This window comes from Artemia sp. Qi Xiang Cuo, chromosome 14 (genome assembly GCF_049724085.1).
Source record: "Artemia sp. Qi Xiang Cuo chromosome 14, ASM4972408v1, whole genome shotgun sequence".
NCBI lineage: Eukaryota > Metazoa > Arthropoda > Branchiopoda > Anostraca > Artemiidae > Artemia > Artemia sp. Qi Xiang Cuo.
In genome coordinates, this window is record NC_142807.1 from 65288585 (window position 1) to 65308955 (window position 20371).

The 20371-nt window shown below is 37.0% G+C and overlaps 1 protein-coding gene across 1 annotated transcript in view; it reads left to right on the plus strand.

The window, feature by feature from the left end:
- The window catches only part of mRpL3 (mitochondrial ribosomal protein L3), an 84782-nt gene that overhangs the window by 37632 nt on the left and 26779 nt on the right, over positions 1 to 20371 (plus strand). Inside the window, exons 2-4 of the mRNA XM_089100616.1 lie at positions 2969 to 3062; positions 14164 to 14427; positions 18529 to 18660. Coding sequence (XP_088956742.1) covers positions 2969 to 3062; positions 14164 to 14427; positions 18529 to 18660 — 490 coding nt within the window. The remainder of the gene's footprint in view (positions 1 to 2968; positions 3063 to 14163; positions 14428 to 18528; positions 18661 to 20371) is intronic.

Here is a 20371-nt window from a genome sequence, read left to right on the forward strand (position 1 = left end):
GACCACTGGGTCGATACGATCACCCCTGGGAAAAAAAATAATAAAAACAAATAAACACGCATCTGTGATCTTTCTTCTGGCAAACAAAGCAAAATTCCACATTTTTGTAGATAGGAGCTTGAAACCTCTACAGTAGGGTTCTCTGATACGCTGAATATGATGGTGTGATTTTCATTAAGGTTCTATAACTTTTAGGGGGTCTTTCCCCCTTTTTTCGAAAATTAGCCAAATTTTCTCAGGCGTGTCACTTTTGATAGGTAAGATTAAACTTGATGAAACTTATATATTTGAAATCAGAATTAAAATTTGATTCTTTTGATGTATCTATTGGTATCAAAATCCCGTTTTTTAGAGTTTCGGTTACCATTGAGCCGGGTCGCTCCTTACTTACAGTTCGTTACCACGAACTGTTTGATACTACCAAGGTAAGTGAAGCTGCCATCGGATCAATCTTTCCGTTACCCAAGGTAGCAGAACCTTTTCATCTTCACTTATTCCTCGCCTTAGTGACTTAGTCTTCTTAACATTAATTTTCAAACCTATTCTAGCACCCTGAACTTAAAAACCTCTAAAAGTTTATTCATTTTGCTCACACTTTCATGTAGGATGCTTAAATGATCAGCATAATCTAAGTCCAGGAGGGTTTTTCCTCCCCATTTGATTCCGTGATCTCCCATTGCCTTTCCTGTGCTCCTTAAGAGAAAATCCATCAAAATGATCCATGTAAAGGGGGATAGAACACAACCCTGTTTAACTCCTGATTTAATACAAAACCAGCTGTTAACCTCATTTCCAACCTTAACCGCAGCAGTGTTATTTTCGTACATAGCAGTAATCACTTTAATGTATTTGTCTTTTATACCATACAATGATAAGACCTTTGCTAAATCTCCTCTATCAACAGAATAGAACGCTTGCTCATAATCTATAAAACTGTGGACCAAAGGTGTCTGACAACTCAGGCACTTCTCAATTATTAACCTATGAGTGAAAATTTGGTCGAAACGTCCTCTACCTTTTCTAAAACCCCACTGTTCTTCTCTTAAAACTTTGTTTACAGCATCTCTCGGTCTAAAAAGTATCATATTACTAAGTAATTTGCTTCCTACAGAGACCAGACTAATGCCTCGATAATTACCACACTCACTCTTATCACCTTTCTTATGCAGTGGTTTAATTAAGGTTTTCCTAAAAATCTTTAGGTATTTTTTGTTTTTAAAAAATCATATTCATAACTTCAGTAACTTATTTCTAACCTCAGAGCCACCATACTTAGAGAAACTCATTTACCACACTATCAGCAGTTAGAGCCTTATTAGTTTTTAATCCTTTTAGTACCGCCGCTAATTCTTCCTCACAAAACGAATATTCCTTCACATCCAAGATATCACAAACTTTATCTAGACTGTAGGAAACCCCTTTATACCCTGACGAGGATAGGGTGGATATAAAAGGTTGAGCAGTTCCGGTGCTGCGAGATGGTTTGGGGTATCCGCTCCATCATAAGCTTCTTTCTCCGTCCCTATCCCTACAGAGAAATCCTGCTTGCCTGGCAACATTGTGGACCTTTCATGGGGTTGCCTAACCAGAACTGTGACTGGTAACAGCGCTGCTGGGGGACCTTGAGGAGTGGTGCCCCTCGAGGAAATTATAGCCTAGCAAACGACACAGCATTTGTACGTGATTCTGATTAATGCATAATTTTTCTGGGTTTTGTCTGGCTTTTTGGGCTAAAAATTCTCTTCCTAGCTAAGTTGCCTCCCCATAGTAGTATAACATTTGTAGGCATGAATATATAATTAGTCGCAGGTAATATGCTTGAGATTGTCTTTGAAGGATTTCGACTCTTGTTGTCGACTCTGCGCAGGTGTCGACTCTTCGCCGTAGGAGAGTACTGCCAAGTGAGAAAAACCAGGTTGTGACCAAGACGGGCCCAGGATTGCACAAAATCTCCTTTCATGCTGGAGGGTTGCTGTCCGGTTCTAACCCGGCTGAAGCGCTTCGAGTAGACTTGAGAAGATATGTTAGTCCCCGTCCCAAAAGGGTTCTGGGACCATTGCTTTTCTCGAGGCTATAGCAATTTCAATGATTTAAAGAACATGAAAATTGTAACTTGGAATGCTACAACGCTTAAAAAAACTATCATCGTGTTGACCTTTTGACTGACGAATTCAGACGCTTCGAACTTGACTTATTAGGAGTTTCAGAAATTCATATCCCAGGGGTAAGAAGCATGAAATTAGGTGATATAGAATTTGTTTACTCAGGCAGGAAGGATGGGGTGCATAGGCAGGGAGTAGGGCTCATAATGAATGAGGAAGCCTTCTAATTCTTGTTTAGGCTGGGAATTTATTTATATAGAATGCTAGTTGCTCATTTTATGACTAAAATTTGCCGGGTATCAGTCAAAGTAGTATATGCTCCTTTAGAACCGACTGACGGAGATTGTGGTGACTCAGATCAATTTTACTTACAGGAACAAATAGACAGGGTCCCAGGTAGAAATATGGTATTTTTAGTAGGGGATTTTAATGCTCAGGTCGGTACAAATATGGGTAGATGATATCCTAGCCTAGGTAAAATTGGTGGAGAAAATAGAACAGTAATGGTTACAGACTGCTGCAGTTTTGTAGGTATAACAATCTAGTTATAGCCAATACAGTGTTTGGTCACAAAATAGCTGTAAGTTAATTTGGTATTCACATGATGGTAAGACAGCTAAACTTATTGATTATGTTATTGTAAACTGAAGACGTGTTTTAAGCGAAAAATGCTAAATAAATCAGCTAAATGGAAACTCTATTTCTTATGCTTCGTTAAAAAAAAAACTCCTGTCGCAGTTACATTAATTGATTAGCTTTCCATCTTTTCTGTAAAACGACAAATAAAAAGTGGCTTAAGACATAACTGGAATGCCACTAATCCTTTGAAATGACAACGCTTGTATTTGCTTACTTTTTGTTTATAGAGCCCTGGGAACATGGATACAGACCAGAGAAATGTCTCGTGTAAAAAGAAGACTAACACATCCTTTCGCAGAATATTTGAAGAAAACTAGGACGGTATGTATCCTTTTTTCAATTTTATACTTTGGAAAATAATAAAAGTTATAAGCCTCGCCTTATTTGGTGTAATAAAGACCATAAGCATTCTACGCCTTAGGGACCTTACATCTACGATTTGTGGAGCAGATTTTACCTTGTTTAAATTATAGGCAGCGCTAGCGCTGCTTCAGTAAAGAACCAAGTGGTATTATTTTTGTTCTTTTCACCAAGGCAATTCGTATGGAAGAAGCCGTAGAAACTTTGAAGGGGACTTATTCGATTGTAAATTTAAGGTTCTAGTGCCCTTTTTAAGTGTCAAAAATGATTGGAGGACAACTAGTCCCTCTCGCACGGCTTTTTTTGATCTCCTCAAACACATCCGATCAAAATTTTGAAATAGCCATTTTGTTCAGCATAATTGCAAGGCCCAATAACTATGTCTCTGGGGATGACATACCTGTCACAGTATTTGGGGCAAGGACTCTAAAAATCGTAATTTGCCCGTTGTTTGCATGTGGGTTTTGTCTAAATTCGTGTATAAGAAAATTAGAAAAGAGAGTACTTGTCTGTTATAGCGCCTATGTTTATAGAAGCAAAGTAGAACCGGTTTCTTTCGTTAGTTTCTGTCAGCTTAGCGTGAGTCAAGACAAAGAAAAGTGACAGAATAGATGGGAAATACATAATTTGGGCTATATATTTGTACATTATGGGGGAGAGTGGGGGTAAGGTATTTGGACAAAGTGAGTTACAAAACAATCCTTCTTCATTATAGACAGAATAATTGTACCTACCACATTTTGCATGCAGACCCGCTATACCTTACCTCCACCCCACCCGCCTAACGTGCAAATATATAGCCCAAATTTGTTTCTGAAGTATTATATTTCCATCATATTTTGTGATATTTCATTAGAATTAGTCAGAAGAACAGGTTCTACTTAGCTTCTATATACATAGGCGCTATAACAGACAAGTAGCGAAAAAAGTACAATCTGCTCTTCTTTATTAGTTTCTTTGATGAACCCGAAAAAACGAGCGTAAAAGCGCGCTAATATTCGTGAAATTATCAACCGGAAACGCTTATCCCTTGGCCAAATTATTAAGCGAAATTTATTTGGAAATTCTAAGAAGGTCATGGGAGGAGGATGTGGAAGTGCCTGGAATTCAGTTCACTGGTATTGTGACAACGCCTCAGCACATATGAACTTTGCATGAGCCGGTATTTGGACTCTCAGTGGTGGTATATCAATCCCTTGCCTCCGTATTTGCGGGATCTAACCCTGCGTGGAATTGTAGTTTTCTGAGAATGAAAAAAAACCTAAAAGAAAAGCCTTTCGGTGGTGTGGAGGCTGTAAAAATAGGTTTTCAGTGGACACTGAACGTTATCAAATTTGAAGAGCTGCATAGTCGTCCAAATGTAAAAACGCATGTATACACTTAATTATTCCGAGAAAATCGTCTTAAAAGTTTCTCAAGTTTTTCGGCACTTTTCCCATTCATTGCGCCACACTAGACGCATGATTGAAGTAAAAATCTGTTAGGATTGGCTTTATACAGTATTCTTCCAGTTAAGCTACTAAAATACATGTAGAAGTTAGGTGACACTGCTAAATGCAGCTTTTTCAACTTTGGCAAACGGGGCAAAATGCTGCAGATACGTGTTTTTGTCAGAAAATTCTTTGCGGGGGATTTTATTAGAATCGCCTCTTTGAGCTGAATTCAGTGGTATATCGTTTTTGCCTTTGGGCGGCCGTGCAGATGTGTTCGAAATAGCAGGAGGTAAAAGTGAACATTGACTTTTAAAGTACTTTGGCTGTTTCAAATTGTGAAGTTTTTAGGGCAATGCCACGTTTTTGTCAGTGTTGTCATGTTGAACCGTGAAAATAAACAAGCAAAACTAAATTATAAAACGCTTCTCGTCCGTAAATTTCAATCAGTAACAATCTATACATTCCTCAAGACACCTTCAATGGGAACTAGACATTCTTCAGCTCTTTCATATTATATTTTTTAGCTTACTGTTTGGCTGATTTTTTTTTTATCCAAGTTTTTTTGGTTTTTTTATTCGATGCCCGATGCTACCAAAAACTAGACAACTACATATGGAGGTCATTTTCATTGAAAATTGGATTCCCAGTTTTTTCGCCATTTTTGAAAACGTATATGGCTGTGTAAGCTGCCACTTAACCAATTTAAACAATGAGATTAATTTTTACTACTCTTAGTACTTTAGGGCTTTTTACACGCTCATTTAAAGTTAAACAAGGAGTTAAAACCCCAAGAACAGTAGTTTGAACGATTCTGAAACAAGTTCGTAAAAAAAAAAAAAAAAGTGATTTAACTTTAAAAAAAAGTCAAAGGCCTACCCCCAAAAACACTTTAGTATCGTAATATTGGTCCTTCGCAGTAATAAGTTTTTTTTCATTATAATTATCACCCTGACGAATGCCCCGACGAGGATAGGCTGGATATAAGAGTTTGAAGCTGTTTTAGTGTTGCAAGATAGTATGGGATCTCCATTCCGCCGTAAGCTTCTTCCTCTGTACCTATCTCCGAAAGGAGAATTCTGCCTGCGTCACCTCATAGTGTCGTCTGGGTAGACCTAGTGCGGATTTGCCTAACCACAACCGTGAATGCAAATGGTAATGCAGGGTGACCTTGAGGAGTGGCTCCACTTGAGGTAATTATGGCTTAGTAAACAACACAGCATTTGCATTGGATTCTGATTCATGGATAATGTTCTGGATGTTGTTTGTTTTTTTTTGGGAGGGGGGCTGAAAAACTTGTTCTTAGCTAAGTTATCTAATATGGGCTACCACACCACAGTAGGATAATATTTGTAGTTATAATATAAAATGAATTGGAGGTATAGGCTCGAGATTGCTTGTGCAGGATTTCAATCTTGTTGATAGAAGAACATCGCCAAGCATGGAAAACCAAGTTGTGATCAAGAAGGGCCCAGGATTTCATAAAGTCTCCATTCATACTCAAAGTCCCTGGAACTTCTTGCTATCCGGTTCTAAACCGGCTTAAGTGTTTCGCTAAAACTTGAATAAATGTATTAGTCTTCGTTCTGTACTGGTTTGGTACCATTGTTTTTCCTGAAGCCATAATCATTTCAACAAATTTGATAATTACTCGTGCAATTTATTTAATCATGCAGGAAGGATGGGGCACATAGGCAGGAAGTTGGGCTCATGATGTTCCCCAAACACATCCAATCAAAATTTTGAGATAGCCATTTTGTTCAGCGTAGTTGATTTCCGAATAGAAATTATGTTTTTGAGGAGGACACTCCCCCACAGCCCTGGGGGCATATAAGGTTTTTATAGAAAGCTTTGTCGTAGAAACTTCAAAAAGGACTCATTCAATTGGAAATTCAAATGGCTAGTGCCCATTTTAATAGTCGAAAGTGACTAGAGGGCAACTAATCCGCCTCTCACGCCTATCACTTACCCAAACACATCCACTCAACATTTAGAGATAACCATTCTGTTCAACGTGCTTGAAAATTCTGGAAATTAGGTCTTTGAGGATAACAACCCCCCCACAGCCCTCAGGGCAAGAATTTTAAGTTACGCCCTGGGGTCATACAAGGTTTTTATAGAAAGAGCTGGCGTAGAAACTTCAAAAAGGGCTCATTCAATTAGAAATTTAAATGGCTAGTTCCATTTGTAATGGTGGAAAGTGATTGGAAGGCAACTAAGACCAATTCCACGCCCACCATTTCCCCAAACACATCCAATAAAAATTTTGAGATAGTCATTTTGTTCAACGTAGTTGAAAGTTCTGGAAATTATATCTTTGAGCAGGACACTCCCCCCAAAGTCTTCAGGGGCAAAGGTTATGAGTTATGCGCTAGGGGCATATATTGTTCTTATGGAAGGAATTACCCCAAGCCCATCCGATAAAATTTTATAATAGTAGCCATTTCATTAAAAATAGTTCAAAGGGCAGATAAGAAAAATTCCTGTGTCGGCGCAACCCCCCAGGGCCTGGAGGCAGGCATTATGAGTAATGCTCTAGGGGCATATATAGTTCTTATGGAAGGGGTGCTCGTATAACCTTCGGAGAGTTCATTTGATTGGAAATTGAAAGTTATTCTTCACTTTTTAAGAGTCAAAAGAGATCGGAGGGCAACTACCCCCCCTCCATGCCCTAAATGCATCAGATGAAAATTTTGAGATAGAAATTTTGTTAAAAATAGTTCAAAGTTCAGATAAAAAAAAACTCCGGTGTCGCACAGCCCCCCAGGGCCCGGGATAGGCGTTGTAAGTTATGCCCTGGGACATATATTGTTGTTATGGAAGGGGTGCTCGTATATACTTCATAGAGGGCTCATTTGATTGGAAATTGAAAGTTGTAATTCACTTTTTAAGTCAAGAGTGATTAGAGAGCAGCTAGCCTCCCCCCACACTCCATTAATTTTTTTCCCAGAGGCACTTCATATAGAAGGGGTCGTCGTATAAACTACAAAGGGGGCTCATTCGATTGCAAATTAGGAATTCTAGTGCCCTTTTTAAGAGTCAAAAGTGATCGGAGGGAAACTAGCCCCCCCCCCAAGCCCGTTTTCCCCAAATACATCTGATAAAAAATTTGAGGTAGCCCTTTTATTAAAAATAGTTCCAAGATCACATAACAGAAACTCCTTTAGATATAGCCATTTCGTTCAAAATAGTTCAAGGGCCAGATGAGAAAAAATTCAGTATAGACACAACCCCCCCCCCAGGAGCCGGGGCAGGTGTCGTAAGGAATCTTCTGGGGGCGTATATGGTTCTCATGGAAGAGATGTTCTAGTATACTTCAGTGAGGGCTCATATGATTGGAAAGTGGAAGCTCTAGTTCAATTTTTTAGAGTCAAAAGAGATCGGAGGGCAACTAGCCCCCCTCTTCAAGCCCTACTCTCCTCAGACCCATCTGATACGAACTGCAAGGGACATATTTTTGTAAAAATGGTTCAACCCTTAGAAAACGAAAACTCCGATGTAGATAGATCCCCCCAGGGCCTGAGGGGCTGACATGGTAAGCTATTTACATTGACAGTATGTGGCTCTTATGAAAGGGATGCTCTTATAAACTCCAGAGAGGGTTCATTTGAATGGAAATTAAAAGTTGTAGTTCATTTTCTCAGAGTGAAAAAATATCGGAGGGCAACTAGCCCCCTCTCCCTCCACGCCTTTGGGTTTATCGGATGGATAAACCCATCCGATAAAAATTTGAGGTAATCATTTTTTTAAATAGTTCAACCATCAGATATTAAAACTCCGGGGTCGACACAACCCCCCAGGGCCTAGGTGCAGGCGTTCTAAGTTTTACCCTGGACGTAAATATGGCTCTTATAGAAGAGATGCTCGTATAAACTTCAGAGAGGGCTCATTTGATTGAAAATAAAAAGTTTTAGTTCACTTTTAAAGAGTCAAAAGAGACCGAAGGCTAATTAGACTCCCCCCCCCCCGTCCTTTTTCCCCAAACCGATCCGATAAAAATTTTGAGATAGCCATTTTGTTCAAAATAGTTCAAACATCAGATAATAAAAACTCCGAGGTTGACACAAACCCGTTTTTCACTTTTGATATTGTTACTTTGATACCAGTTTTGATACTTTGATTAACATTTGATTTTATTTTAAACGTTTGATTTTGAAATAAGTAACTTTTAAAAACTTGTAATATTTTGCAATCAAAACGAGCAAAAATTGATTAAAAAACTCCGAAAAATAAGTTTTCAAAGAAAATCAAAGGCCATTTTAAACTTAAGGTCAGCAGATACAAATACCTGTTAAAATTCAAACTCAAAACGACCAGAAACTATTATTAAAGAAGAAATGAAACCCAAAACGAACAGAAATTAAATCAGCAATCATAGCGAAAAACATAAAACAAGTAATAATATAAATTAATAAACAGATTTTAAAGCGGGTAATGCTTAGATTGAATTTGAAAATCAAGCTTAAAACGAAAAAAAATATTGTCCTATTGAAGTACAAATGAAACTTAAAACGAACAAGAAATTAAATAAACAATCAATGCAAACAAACATACAACAGATATTAATGTAAATTAATAAATACATCTTAAAGCGAGTGAAACTTAAATTGAAAAGGCAAATCAAGCTTGAAACGAACAAAAATCACTACAAACAAGAGTTTGGGTATCACCTCATTCTCTCACTTTAAAAGTCTAAAACCTACTGCGTCATTGGCGCTTTACTGAATACTATATGCGTCTTGAACAGTCTTGGAAAGTATAACAACATCAAATTGAATATTTGATGTATAATGATATTAATTGTTGAAAGATCTATTAGTTCAAGAATTTATTTCACTGTAATTTATTTTAATTTTCAATGCTGTAAGAACTGGAAAAGAAAATATTTATAATATAATTTGTTTTCAGTTAAGCACCAATGACGCAGTGGGCCTTTGGTTTTTATTTATAGTTAAGGAAGGAGGCAGTATCCAAGCTTGTTTGAAGTGAAACTATATTCGTCTTGAACAACTTTAAAAAGAGCTAATAAATTAAACTGAATATTTGATGTATAATGATATTAATTGCTGAATGCTCATCAGTTCAAAATGTTACTATAATTTTAATGTTTATTTTCAATATTAAGTACAAAAGAAAATATTTGTCATAAAATTGATTTTCAGTAAAACTCCAGTGACGCAGTAGGTTTTAGACTTTTACAGTGAGAGAAGGAGGTGATACCCAAGTTCTTGTTTGTAGTGATTTTGTTCGTTTCAAGCTTGATTTGCATATTCAATTTAAGTTTCAATCATTTTAAGATTTATTTATTTATTGTATGTTTGTTTGCATTGATTGTTTATTTAATTTCTGTTTGTTTTAAGTTTGATTTATACTTCAATAGGAAAATATTTTTTTCGTTTTAAGATTGATTTTCATATTCAATCTAAGCATTACTCGCCTTAAGATCTATTTATTCACTTATATTATTACTTGTTGTATGTTTTTTGCTATGATTGTTTATTTAATTTCTGTTCGTTTTGGGTTTTATTTATTCTTTAAAATTAGTTTTTGGTCGTTTTGAGTTTGAATTTTAAGAGGTATTTGTATCTGCTGAGCTTAAGTTTAAAATGGCCTTTACTTTCCTTTGAAAAACTTATTTTTCGGAAAGTTTTTTTTTTTTAAATTAATCTAGTAAAATGACCCATAAGTTAACATGTTAATTGTATGATGGTGAGACGGCCAATCTTTTGGATTATAATATTGCAAACCAAAGACTGGCATGATACATAAAATATACTAGGGCATATACTACTACTACTACTACTAACAACTCACTTCAGCACCATTCTGCCTGAAGCCAACACAGCTGCGCAAAGTCTTTCTCCATCCCAATCTATTCTAAGCCTCCCTTTTTACATTCTTTTAAAGATTTCCCATTTCCCTTAAGTCTTTCCTTATGACCTCTTCCCACCCCATCCGGGAACGACCTTTTTTTGTTTGGCTCTATACCGTTGGCTAACAAGGACGATCTTTGGCGCTATGCCATCCTTTATCCGCAGAATGTGTCCTAGCCATATCAACTTTTCTTTCATTATAGCCCTAGAAACTGGTCGAATCACAGATTACTGTTTGAGATACGGTCAGTCAGTCGCGTATGCTAAACAATCCGTTGGCAATTTCTCTAGAAAACACCTAGCTTATCTTCGTCCGTTGTTCGGAGTGACCACGCTTTAGAATCATACTTGACCACTGTCATCAATGTAGCTTCCAATATTCTAATCCTGGTTCGCAGACAGATCTTCCTAAACTTCCAAACTTTCTTTCAACCGCGAAAAAACACCATGGGCCTTGGCTATACCACTATTAACATCTTCACTGCACTCACCGTCTTTTCTAATAATAATGCTAGCTAGTTAAATGAAGAGTTCCACTTGGTCGATCTTCTCGTTGGTCAATATCGCCTCTTCGCGTTCACTTATTCCTATCTATAATGACTTAGTGTTTTTAGCATTAATTTTCAAACCTATTCTTGCACCCTGAACTCGCAAAACCTCTAAAAGTTCATTCACTTTGCTAACATTTTCATCTAGAATGCCTAAATCATCAGCTTAATCTAAACCTACCACGATAATTGATTCCGTATTCTCCCATTATCTTTGCTCAGCTCCTTAGGACAAATTCTGTCAAAATGGTCCATATAAATGGGGATAGGACGCAACCCTGTTTAAGCCCTTGTTTAGTACGAAATCAGCTACTTATCTCATTTTCTACTTTAACCGCAGCAGTGCTATTTTCCTACATAGTGCTAATCACTTTAATGTGTTTTTCTGGTATATCATACCATACAATCTTCGCTAAAGCTCTTCTATCAGCTGAATCAAACGCTTGAGCATGATCGGTAAACCTAGGGCTAAAGGGGCTTGATGGCCCAGGCCCTTCTGAATTATTAATATTAGAGTAAAAATTTGGTCGACGCATCCTCTCCTTTTTCTAAACCTACACTGTTCCTCTATTGAAACTTTATCTACTACATCTCTAAGTCTGAAAAACATCATCATAGTAAGTAATTCGCTTCCCACAGAAAACAAGCTAGTGCCTGTATAATTACCTCAGTCACTCTAATCACTTTTCATATTCTTACCTTCCGTTAGATCCTTCTGTGCCTCCAGAGGTGCTTAGGGTGTCTAAGAAGATTCGCCAGTCATCTCTCATCGCTGCGGCTGCCCGGAAATCTTCCCACTCAGGTTGGATAGAGGCATTGAGGTTTGTGAGGTCAGCCCGGTAGCTGCGTCGTAAGATGTTTTTGGGGCGTCCTCTTCTTCTGGTACCACGTGGCTGCCAATGAAAGACGAACTTCGATAGTCGAGTCTCGGACATGTGGATCACATGACCGAGGTATCTCTACTTCCTATATCTGAACACTTTGGTTACCAGTGGCTGAGATGTCTGCTGTCAAATAGTAGCGTTTGTTACTTTTTGGGACCATTGGATATTTAGAATGCATTTTAAACATATGTTTTCGAACTTGAGGAGCTTCACGTTGCTGTTGAACAGCCTCGGCTTGAGTCGGAGATTGTGCTTCTGGCTTCGCCAAATTTGAGACAATTTTTTTACATAGACATTAGTCGGGTCGATTTTTAACTTGGCTTTTCAGTGACACAATCCTGAAATATGGATGGTACTTTCTAAGTACTTGAACTCTGCGAATTGCTCTATTGTTTGATTATTGCCTTGTCGGTCAAGTTGAGATTTAGTGTTCACCATACTTTTTGCTTTGTTGGCATTTATCTTAAGGCCAAATTAGGCAGCATTCCTGAGTTGCTTAAGGTAATGCTGGAGCCTTTGTTTGTAGGACTCTAGGAGGCTGAAATCCTCAGCGAAATCAACATATCTGAGTCTCTTCATCACCTTTCATATAGAGGGGTAAAGTTTTCCTAGAAACGCTAGATGTATCCCCTTTAGTACTGTTACTAATTCTTCCTCGCAAAATGAATCTACTGTCACATCCAAAATGTCAAAAACTTTTTCATTCTCTTCTGTATCCTTTCCTGTAACTCTTTCACGATTTAACACATTCTCAAAATTTTCTACCTATTTCTCTTTAACTCTTTCCTTATCGCTAACTGTGGCCTCATTCCTATATTTAACTGGGACAAGTCCATATTGACGATTCCCTCTCAATTTATTAACATGTCAGTACAATATTTTACTATTATGTTGTTTGGCTGCATCCTTCAGATCTTTAGCAATTTTATCCATGGCCTCCTCTTCGCATCTCCTTAATTCATATTTTAATGCTTTCTCCATTTTCTTTAAATTCCTCTTATTTGAAAATTACTATACAGTTCGTTACCACGAACTGTTTGATAACCTTAACGATTATATTGTCATTCATCAAGCTTGTACACGAAAATACAGTTTCTTGTCAAAATTGATTCGATTTTAAAAACTATCTTGTTTTTAATTACAAAAGGCACTAGATGTAGGAATTTCCTTTAAAATGAGCCATTATACAGGTCTCTATGTATTTCCAGTGTCCAGATAGCTGAGGAGGGGGGAAAAAAGCGAAAAAAACAAAAACAAAAAAAGATGCCGTTTACGCAAAATATCGTAGTAGCTGGCACTTTTCTTGATTTTCAAGCCAATATATTTTCCTTGTTGTTCAAGCCAAGGGATGGTAAGTTTCCTATATAGAGGTTTCGGACAAGGCGGTTCTAATGGTGTACTTTTGTTTTGATCTAACTCTCTTTTTAGGAGCTATGGATTATTATATTTCTTAGCATTGGATGTGATCGTCTCTTACTAGGTTGCTAGCTACCACTGCAACCTGGATAAGAGGAATATTAGCCCCTCCTCCTCTCTTTTAAACATAAAGCATTTTTACTTAGCTCTAAGAGCCCCTTTTTACGCTTATATACACTCCGCCTAACTCAATATAAGGCGAGGACTAGGGACGCAGTCTTGGACTTTAAGATTTGTCCTATGGACCCTCTTCCTGCAAAAATTGTAATTAAGAGATTAAATTTAAAGTAAGACTCCCTAGCTTATATATTATTTACGTTTATAACGAATAATGCAAGTGTTTACTTTGTACAATTATCATTTATGAATTCGTTTACTACTTATTCCTTGCATAATTTTTACATTGCTTACTTTCTTGTATTTCTTTTGACTAACAAAGCAGGAAGAACTTAATGCCTGAAGAATCAGAAATCAAAATAATTATATAGTTTAAAGGAAAAATAGCAATATACAAATAATTACTGGTTACTCATTACTGGGCTCTCAGTAATCCAAGACAAATAGTTATAACAAGTAGTCAGTAACTAATAAAGATTTTCACTTGTAATCAACGCTCTAGATATGGACAGCTTTTATATAATCTATATAGTCACATATACACTTACTCGATCCATTTATTTGTGTGTAGGGGGGGGGGGGACAAAAAATCTTTTCAAGGAGCTCCTCCGAACCACTCCCAGGAAGGGTATTGAAAAAAGCAGTAATTGAAAGGAAGGAAAACTTCACACTTCTTCATGAAAATCCGAACATGTATCCAGAAAACCTCTCAATTTAGATTTATAAGATTCATTCTAAAAAAGAACCGAAAACTTAGAGAAAAAAAACACTAATATCTATTTCATCTTGTCTAGAAATCTCACGAAGGTCTCACCCAAGAAAACCAGAGTTTCCTATCTGAAGTTGTCCAGGACAAGTATGTCGGCCAGTCTTTTCCGCCCCCAGAAGCTGATCCATTGCCGTTGATTCGTGTAACAGGCAGCCCTTTGAAGGGAGTCCCTGCTAAAGCTGTTGAGTGGACGCCTCGAACTTTCCGCGCAGGTCTAATTGCCAGAAATATTGGAGTATACCCTTTGTATAATAAGGATGGGAGAAAAGTAATGACCACCTTATTACAGGTAGTTTTTTTTTTATCTTTATTTGCCTTTGTTGACGAATTATAGGAATTGTTTCCACGAAAATGAAATAATCTTGCTTTTATTTACAATAGAGTATAGAATGGAAATTTATTTAAAAATTTCTTTCACAGCATGGTTGCCGAATTTGAATTTCTTGTCACTAATTGCGCTTGTATATATAGATTTTATCGAAAATTTTGTCATCGCTGATGTTGACGTCAGTACAAAATAAATGCATAAAATGAATTAAAACTTAGTCAAAAAATTTAAAAAAATAAAATTAATGACTAGTTTTCCTGGCTATTATACAATTCAACAAAACTCGGAATTAAACTTTTGCGATATCTTTCATGTTTAGCAGGAATGAGAGTCAATTTAGGCTATTGAATATTAAACAAAATCAATTAATAAACATAATGAAAATAGTTATTTACAATCCAGGATCCTTCACAAAGGGCGTAAGTTGGTGCGGGATTTGGGAGGGTAGTACTATCGGGTAGTACATCGTTTCGCTCCCTCTAGATCTAGTTTTGTTGCCATATTTTAATTTCCTTCTCCAACAGTTTCAAAACATAAATATTTTTTATGATTAAATTGATGATCATAATTATATCATTTTTATGTTGCACGCCTTGTTATCCATGCAATACAAATTGCTTACTGCTCATTTTAGCTTAATTTTTACCATCTTTTGCCATTTACCATCTTTACCATTCGTGCTACTGTAGTTCACCTCACTTTCAGCTGTTTCTTCGAAAATGAGTATGCCCTTCCCAGGATTACAACACAAAGATACAATAAAAATACAAGATACAATACAAATTGCTTACTCCTCATTTTAACTTAATTTTTACCATTTACCATCTTTACCATTCGTGCTACTGTAGTTCACTTCACTTTCAGCAGTTTCTTCGAAAATGAGTCTGCCCTTCCCAAGTTTTTTTTTTTTAATTTATGTCAATACACTAAAACTATAGCAAAAGTAAGCAAGCATAGCAGCGACATCTATCTTATTTAAAAGAATTTTTGCTACGGCCCTAAAGCTTCTATTATGGTTGTTTGTTTTAGATTTTGAAAAAAAAATGTTAAAATTTTTGTTTCCTCAACACCTTGAAAGATATACAAATTTTTGGTGAATTTTTTAGTAATTTCTAGGTGCATTTTCTAATCCCTAGTATTATACTTTTCAGTTCTTTTTCTGCTAAGGCTTTGCGCCATCTACCAAGTCGAAAATCATACTTCATAAATAACTACTTTCTTAATAATACAATGTATATTTTCAAAGATCTGTAATTCCGGAACTTCTTATTAATATAGTGATTTTAGACATATATGCTATACAAGAAAACTATACAAATGGAGGACATAAAAACGGTATTCAATAATGACTCGACGCTAATGACATTAATTGTGTGACCTAAGTCGTATACTTTTTGAACTTACCAACCGTCCAACTCATCAACAGCCGCTGTATAAGAAACTATATATATTTGTGACTTTACTCCATTACTTTACTTAAGTCCACCGTCCTCGAAGGCCGTTTGGGGCCTCTTTTTTCACCTGTTCATTGATGCGCTTAGTGTAGGAGCTTCTGCCTTCGGCCAGGTGAAGGAATTACGGTTGGTTTTAAGATGAAAAGTCTTCTTTCCCTCATTTTGGGCGGTGACCTCTGGGGCGGGAACCCTCTCCTTTCCCGTCGAATGCTAACTTCGGGAGATGAGTGCTATCCATCCGTTGTATAATAATAATAATATCCATCCGTTGTATGTGGCCTAGCTGTCGGAGTTGTTGTAGGTTTATTTCATCCAGTATTTACATTTGACTTTCACATTTGGGATAGGCTTGGAGTTGGAGGCTGTGTCGTGTAAGAATTAATTGCCTTACCAAATACCAAAGTTACCCATACAAAGATTACCATTACTGAGAGTTGCATTTTTTTTATGTGGCTTGACCGTTAAGGGGATAGTGTAATCCATCAGTAAATACTACTACTACTACTAACAACTCACTGCTGCACTAAGTCGTCCGAGCCAACATGGCTACATATGCTCTTCCTCCATCTCAATCTATTTAAATCCTCCTTCTTGCACCCTCCTAAGAAGGTTCCATTCCCTTAAATCTTTTCTTATGCTATCCTCTCACCCCACTGGGGGACGACTTGGTTTTTGTTTAGCCCTAAACGGTTGGCCGACAAGGACTATCTTTGGAAATCTTTCATGCTTTTTCTTCAGAATCTGTCCTAGCCATCACAATCTTTCTCTCGTTATAGCCCTAGAAAGTGGAATTGAACTGCATTTTTCGTACAGCTTACTGTTTGAGATACGGTCAATGAGATACGGGTACCCAAAACAGTTCGTAAATAATTTCTTAGACCACACTTCTTTTCCATTTACGAAAAATTTAAGCAAGAAAAAAGGGTTTTAATTTTGATAAAGCAGTGAATAAATACAACAAAATAAAAACTTAATTAAACAAACACACTCCGAATATTTCAGCCCCACGTCTGGGGGCCTTTCTCAACAGAGAATTTCTTGCTTAATTTTTCGCAAAACTATTCTTAGGCAATTTCTCTGGAAAACATCCAGCAAGTCCTCCTCCGTCTTTCAATTAAAATCAAATACAATCAAGAATTTGAGATTCTTGGCTTAGGCTAATGTGCTGACGGTTAATTGCGATTTTTTGACACATCTTTTTCTATTGTTAGTGATTATCAGTCATTTCTATTCGGAATACGAGCTTTTGTTTATTAGCAAGGTCAAGCTATTCTTCAGTATTTTAATTGGAAAGCTGGAAAATTTCTGAGGTATATTTTAGCCTTAGAACGGTAATGTAGGCAAAACAAATTACCATCATTAACACTAGTGTAGTAGCTCCGTCTTTAAAATGTCAAAATTTCTTGACTGAGTTTCTTATTTAAACACCTTTTTTTAGATATTAACTTGTTAATACAGTAAAGTTTGAACTTGTATGGTTTCCCTACTGACATTTATTGAAAATTTGTTCATCATCTGATTGTTTTTTATTTGCTGGGTTGTTGACATTTTGCTATTTGAATACAAATCCGCTTAGGATTTATTGATCTATTAAGTACGGTACAAAAATTTTCACAAAAAGATTTAGATACTTTAGAGGGTTGAATGGTACATGTATAATATACCCCCGACGACTCAAGTTGTTCATTCATTGACGCATTGTAAAACCGTTTTTTTTTTCGTTAGTTTCTTTCAGCTTAGTGTGAGACAAGACAAAAAGAAGCGACAGAATAGATGGAAATATATAATTTGGGCTATATATTTGCACATCAGGGGGGGGGGGTTAAGTATTTGTACAGTATGAAATTAGAAAACAATTCTTACTTCATAATATGAAGAATAATTGTACATAATACATTAGGCATGCAGACCTGCTATACTTTAACCCCCGACCCCCACCCCCACCCCCTTAATGTGCAAGTATATAGCCCAAATTTGTTTCTAAAGTTTTATGTTTTACTATAATTAGGTATATTTCATTTGGATTAATCAGCGAATCAGGTCCTACTTAGATGAAGAATATTAGGTCGGGAGTATAACATACAAATACCAAATGAATTTATTTTTATTGTGTACAGCAGTGCTATCTATTATGGACTTATAATACCGTGACACCTGCAGTAAAACAGATGTCGCGCAGTATATCAAAAATTTAATAACTAGTCCATTTTAGCTTTGGGAAAACTAAGCATTCAAGTAGCTTGAAGATCTTTGTGTTCGTAAAAAAATTTTTAAAAACCCATGTTTGTTCTAAACTCAAGTCGAAATAACAGGCTAAAACAGCCAAGTAACAACGAGAGGAAATATGAGGAACTTAAGACAAATGTTAGTTTCCCGGGAGACAATTTTTGGTAAAACTACCAGTCGCTCTTACTGCAGCACCAGAGGTCATGGCTTCTGTAGACTATTTAATGGTGGAAAGAAAATACTGCTCTAGTCTTAACCCAAGTGTCCTTACATATGAGGAGCCAACAAAGGACGAGCTCCATTTATGGAGTCCCATCGACCTGTGGGTTGTATCTTCATCTTCAATAGTTATCGCTTAAGCTTCCTTTTAATATAATTTCAGGTCCTTGATAATCATGTGATTAAGTATATATCTCCAGAAGAGTATCTTCAAAGGGTTGGTGGTTCGAAATATAAAGGAAAATATCCTCGTGGTGTTTTGGTTGTTGGTGCAGATGGTGCTGACCCTCGTCTGGTGAGTATTTTTTCAAGTTTATTTTTATCTGTCTTTTAATCTTGCAAAGACTGCTAATCTTCTAGTTTTGCACGGATTACTGCAGCGGTTCAAAGGTAAAATGTGAGATTTCTCAAACGAGCAATATTAGCAACGTTGGCAATTCTCTGGCAAAAAAAAGCCTGTTTAGCCATTTAGTTTATATATATTTAAAATATAGGTATTGATATATCTGCGACGATTTATATATGCGATGATTCGCTTATGGATGCACCATAACGAAAATTTTGTGGGATTGGGACTAAATCGGGCCTAAGGCGCCATGGGAAACGTAGCGATGCCCATTGTCACTAGTAACTCATGAACAATTAGCGCAATATGAGTGGGCGAATTATCGTGGTGCAAGATCGATCTAATCGTCACGAATTCCTTTTCGGGCTCGTCCAACGCTGTCCCTTAATCTTTGTAGCACTTCACCTTAATACTGGGCTGTTAACAGTCTATCCTTGGGGCATAGATACACTTAATCTTTTTTGTCAAAAAGCACGATAAGCGTCATCTTTACCTGCGATTTGTTCGTTCTTGCTTTCTTTGGTGGAGGAGACTCATTGGTGAGTCTTTGATGACATTCTCTAATGATTCAGAATCCGTTTTGTCGTCTTCAAGCAAGTAATGACACGTTTAACCTTCCCTCCATCTGTGAGCACTTTAGAAACCATTTTAGCGCACACTTTCCACATGTACAAATCCTCGGTCAAAATTCGGCGCACCACTGTTTTCGCCGCATTACTCATGTCAGCTACCATCCGAACATTCAATCGTTTATCACAACTAAAAAGATGTCACAGGTTTTACACCGTATCGTCAGTTTTGGTCTTTGAAGGACGCCCTGAGCGCTCATCGTCGTCAATGGAATCCCTCCCCGTCAAGTACCTCGTGTTCCACTTGAAAGTTCTAAATTATCTTTATCGTGTCTGCTCCATTCTTGGAGCAGAACATGACTCACTTTGGCTGAATCCTTCCACCAATATTCTTGCCAGGATTTGGGATGCTCAAACGCACTGGGACAGTGGAAAAATATCGTTACCGGAACTTTAGTGACAGCCGCTGCATACAAACTTGATTCGATATATAAATGGAAATTATACAAACTAATTAAGTTGGTGACTACACAAATTCTCTAGCTTGAATTATTCGTTTTAAGTTTTCCAGCGAATCATTGTGTTGCTCCATTATTTTTTCGTGTACTGGTGGCATTGTGGCTTGGAAATATTGCTTGACAAACTCGTAACTCATTGCAAAATGTCCCTCTGAAAAATTCCACTGAACTTTTTAGTAAGCTTGTAGAAAAAAAAAATTATCTGGTCTATTCAGCTTTTAGAAAATGGAGCTAGCTCGAAGAGTAAACTTCCCGGCGAAATAGACTCCTGTAGAAAACGTAATTGTATCTTCCAAAATCCCTTATGTACTCTTCTTGGATCTCAGGAAGTAGTTCTTGATAAGTCAATATAAAAATCCCAACTTCCGATTAAAAAGGATCTTTCATTTGCATCAAACTCTCTGAGATTCTACGTGCTCATAAAGCTAAAGATTGTTTAATTGCCACCAGATGTGGAGAGAAGTAATAGCTAGAGACCTAGTTTTGTCGTTTGAGTGTTCAAACAACCCGATCTCTTCTGGAAAGGGGATTCCTAGAGTCTTTTAATCTAGACATCTACCTGAGCAGGCTATC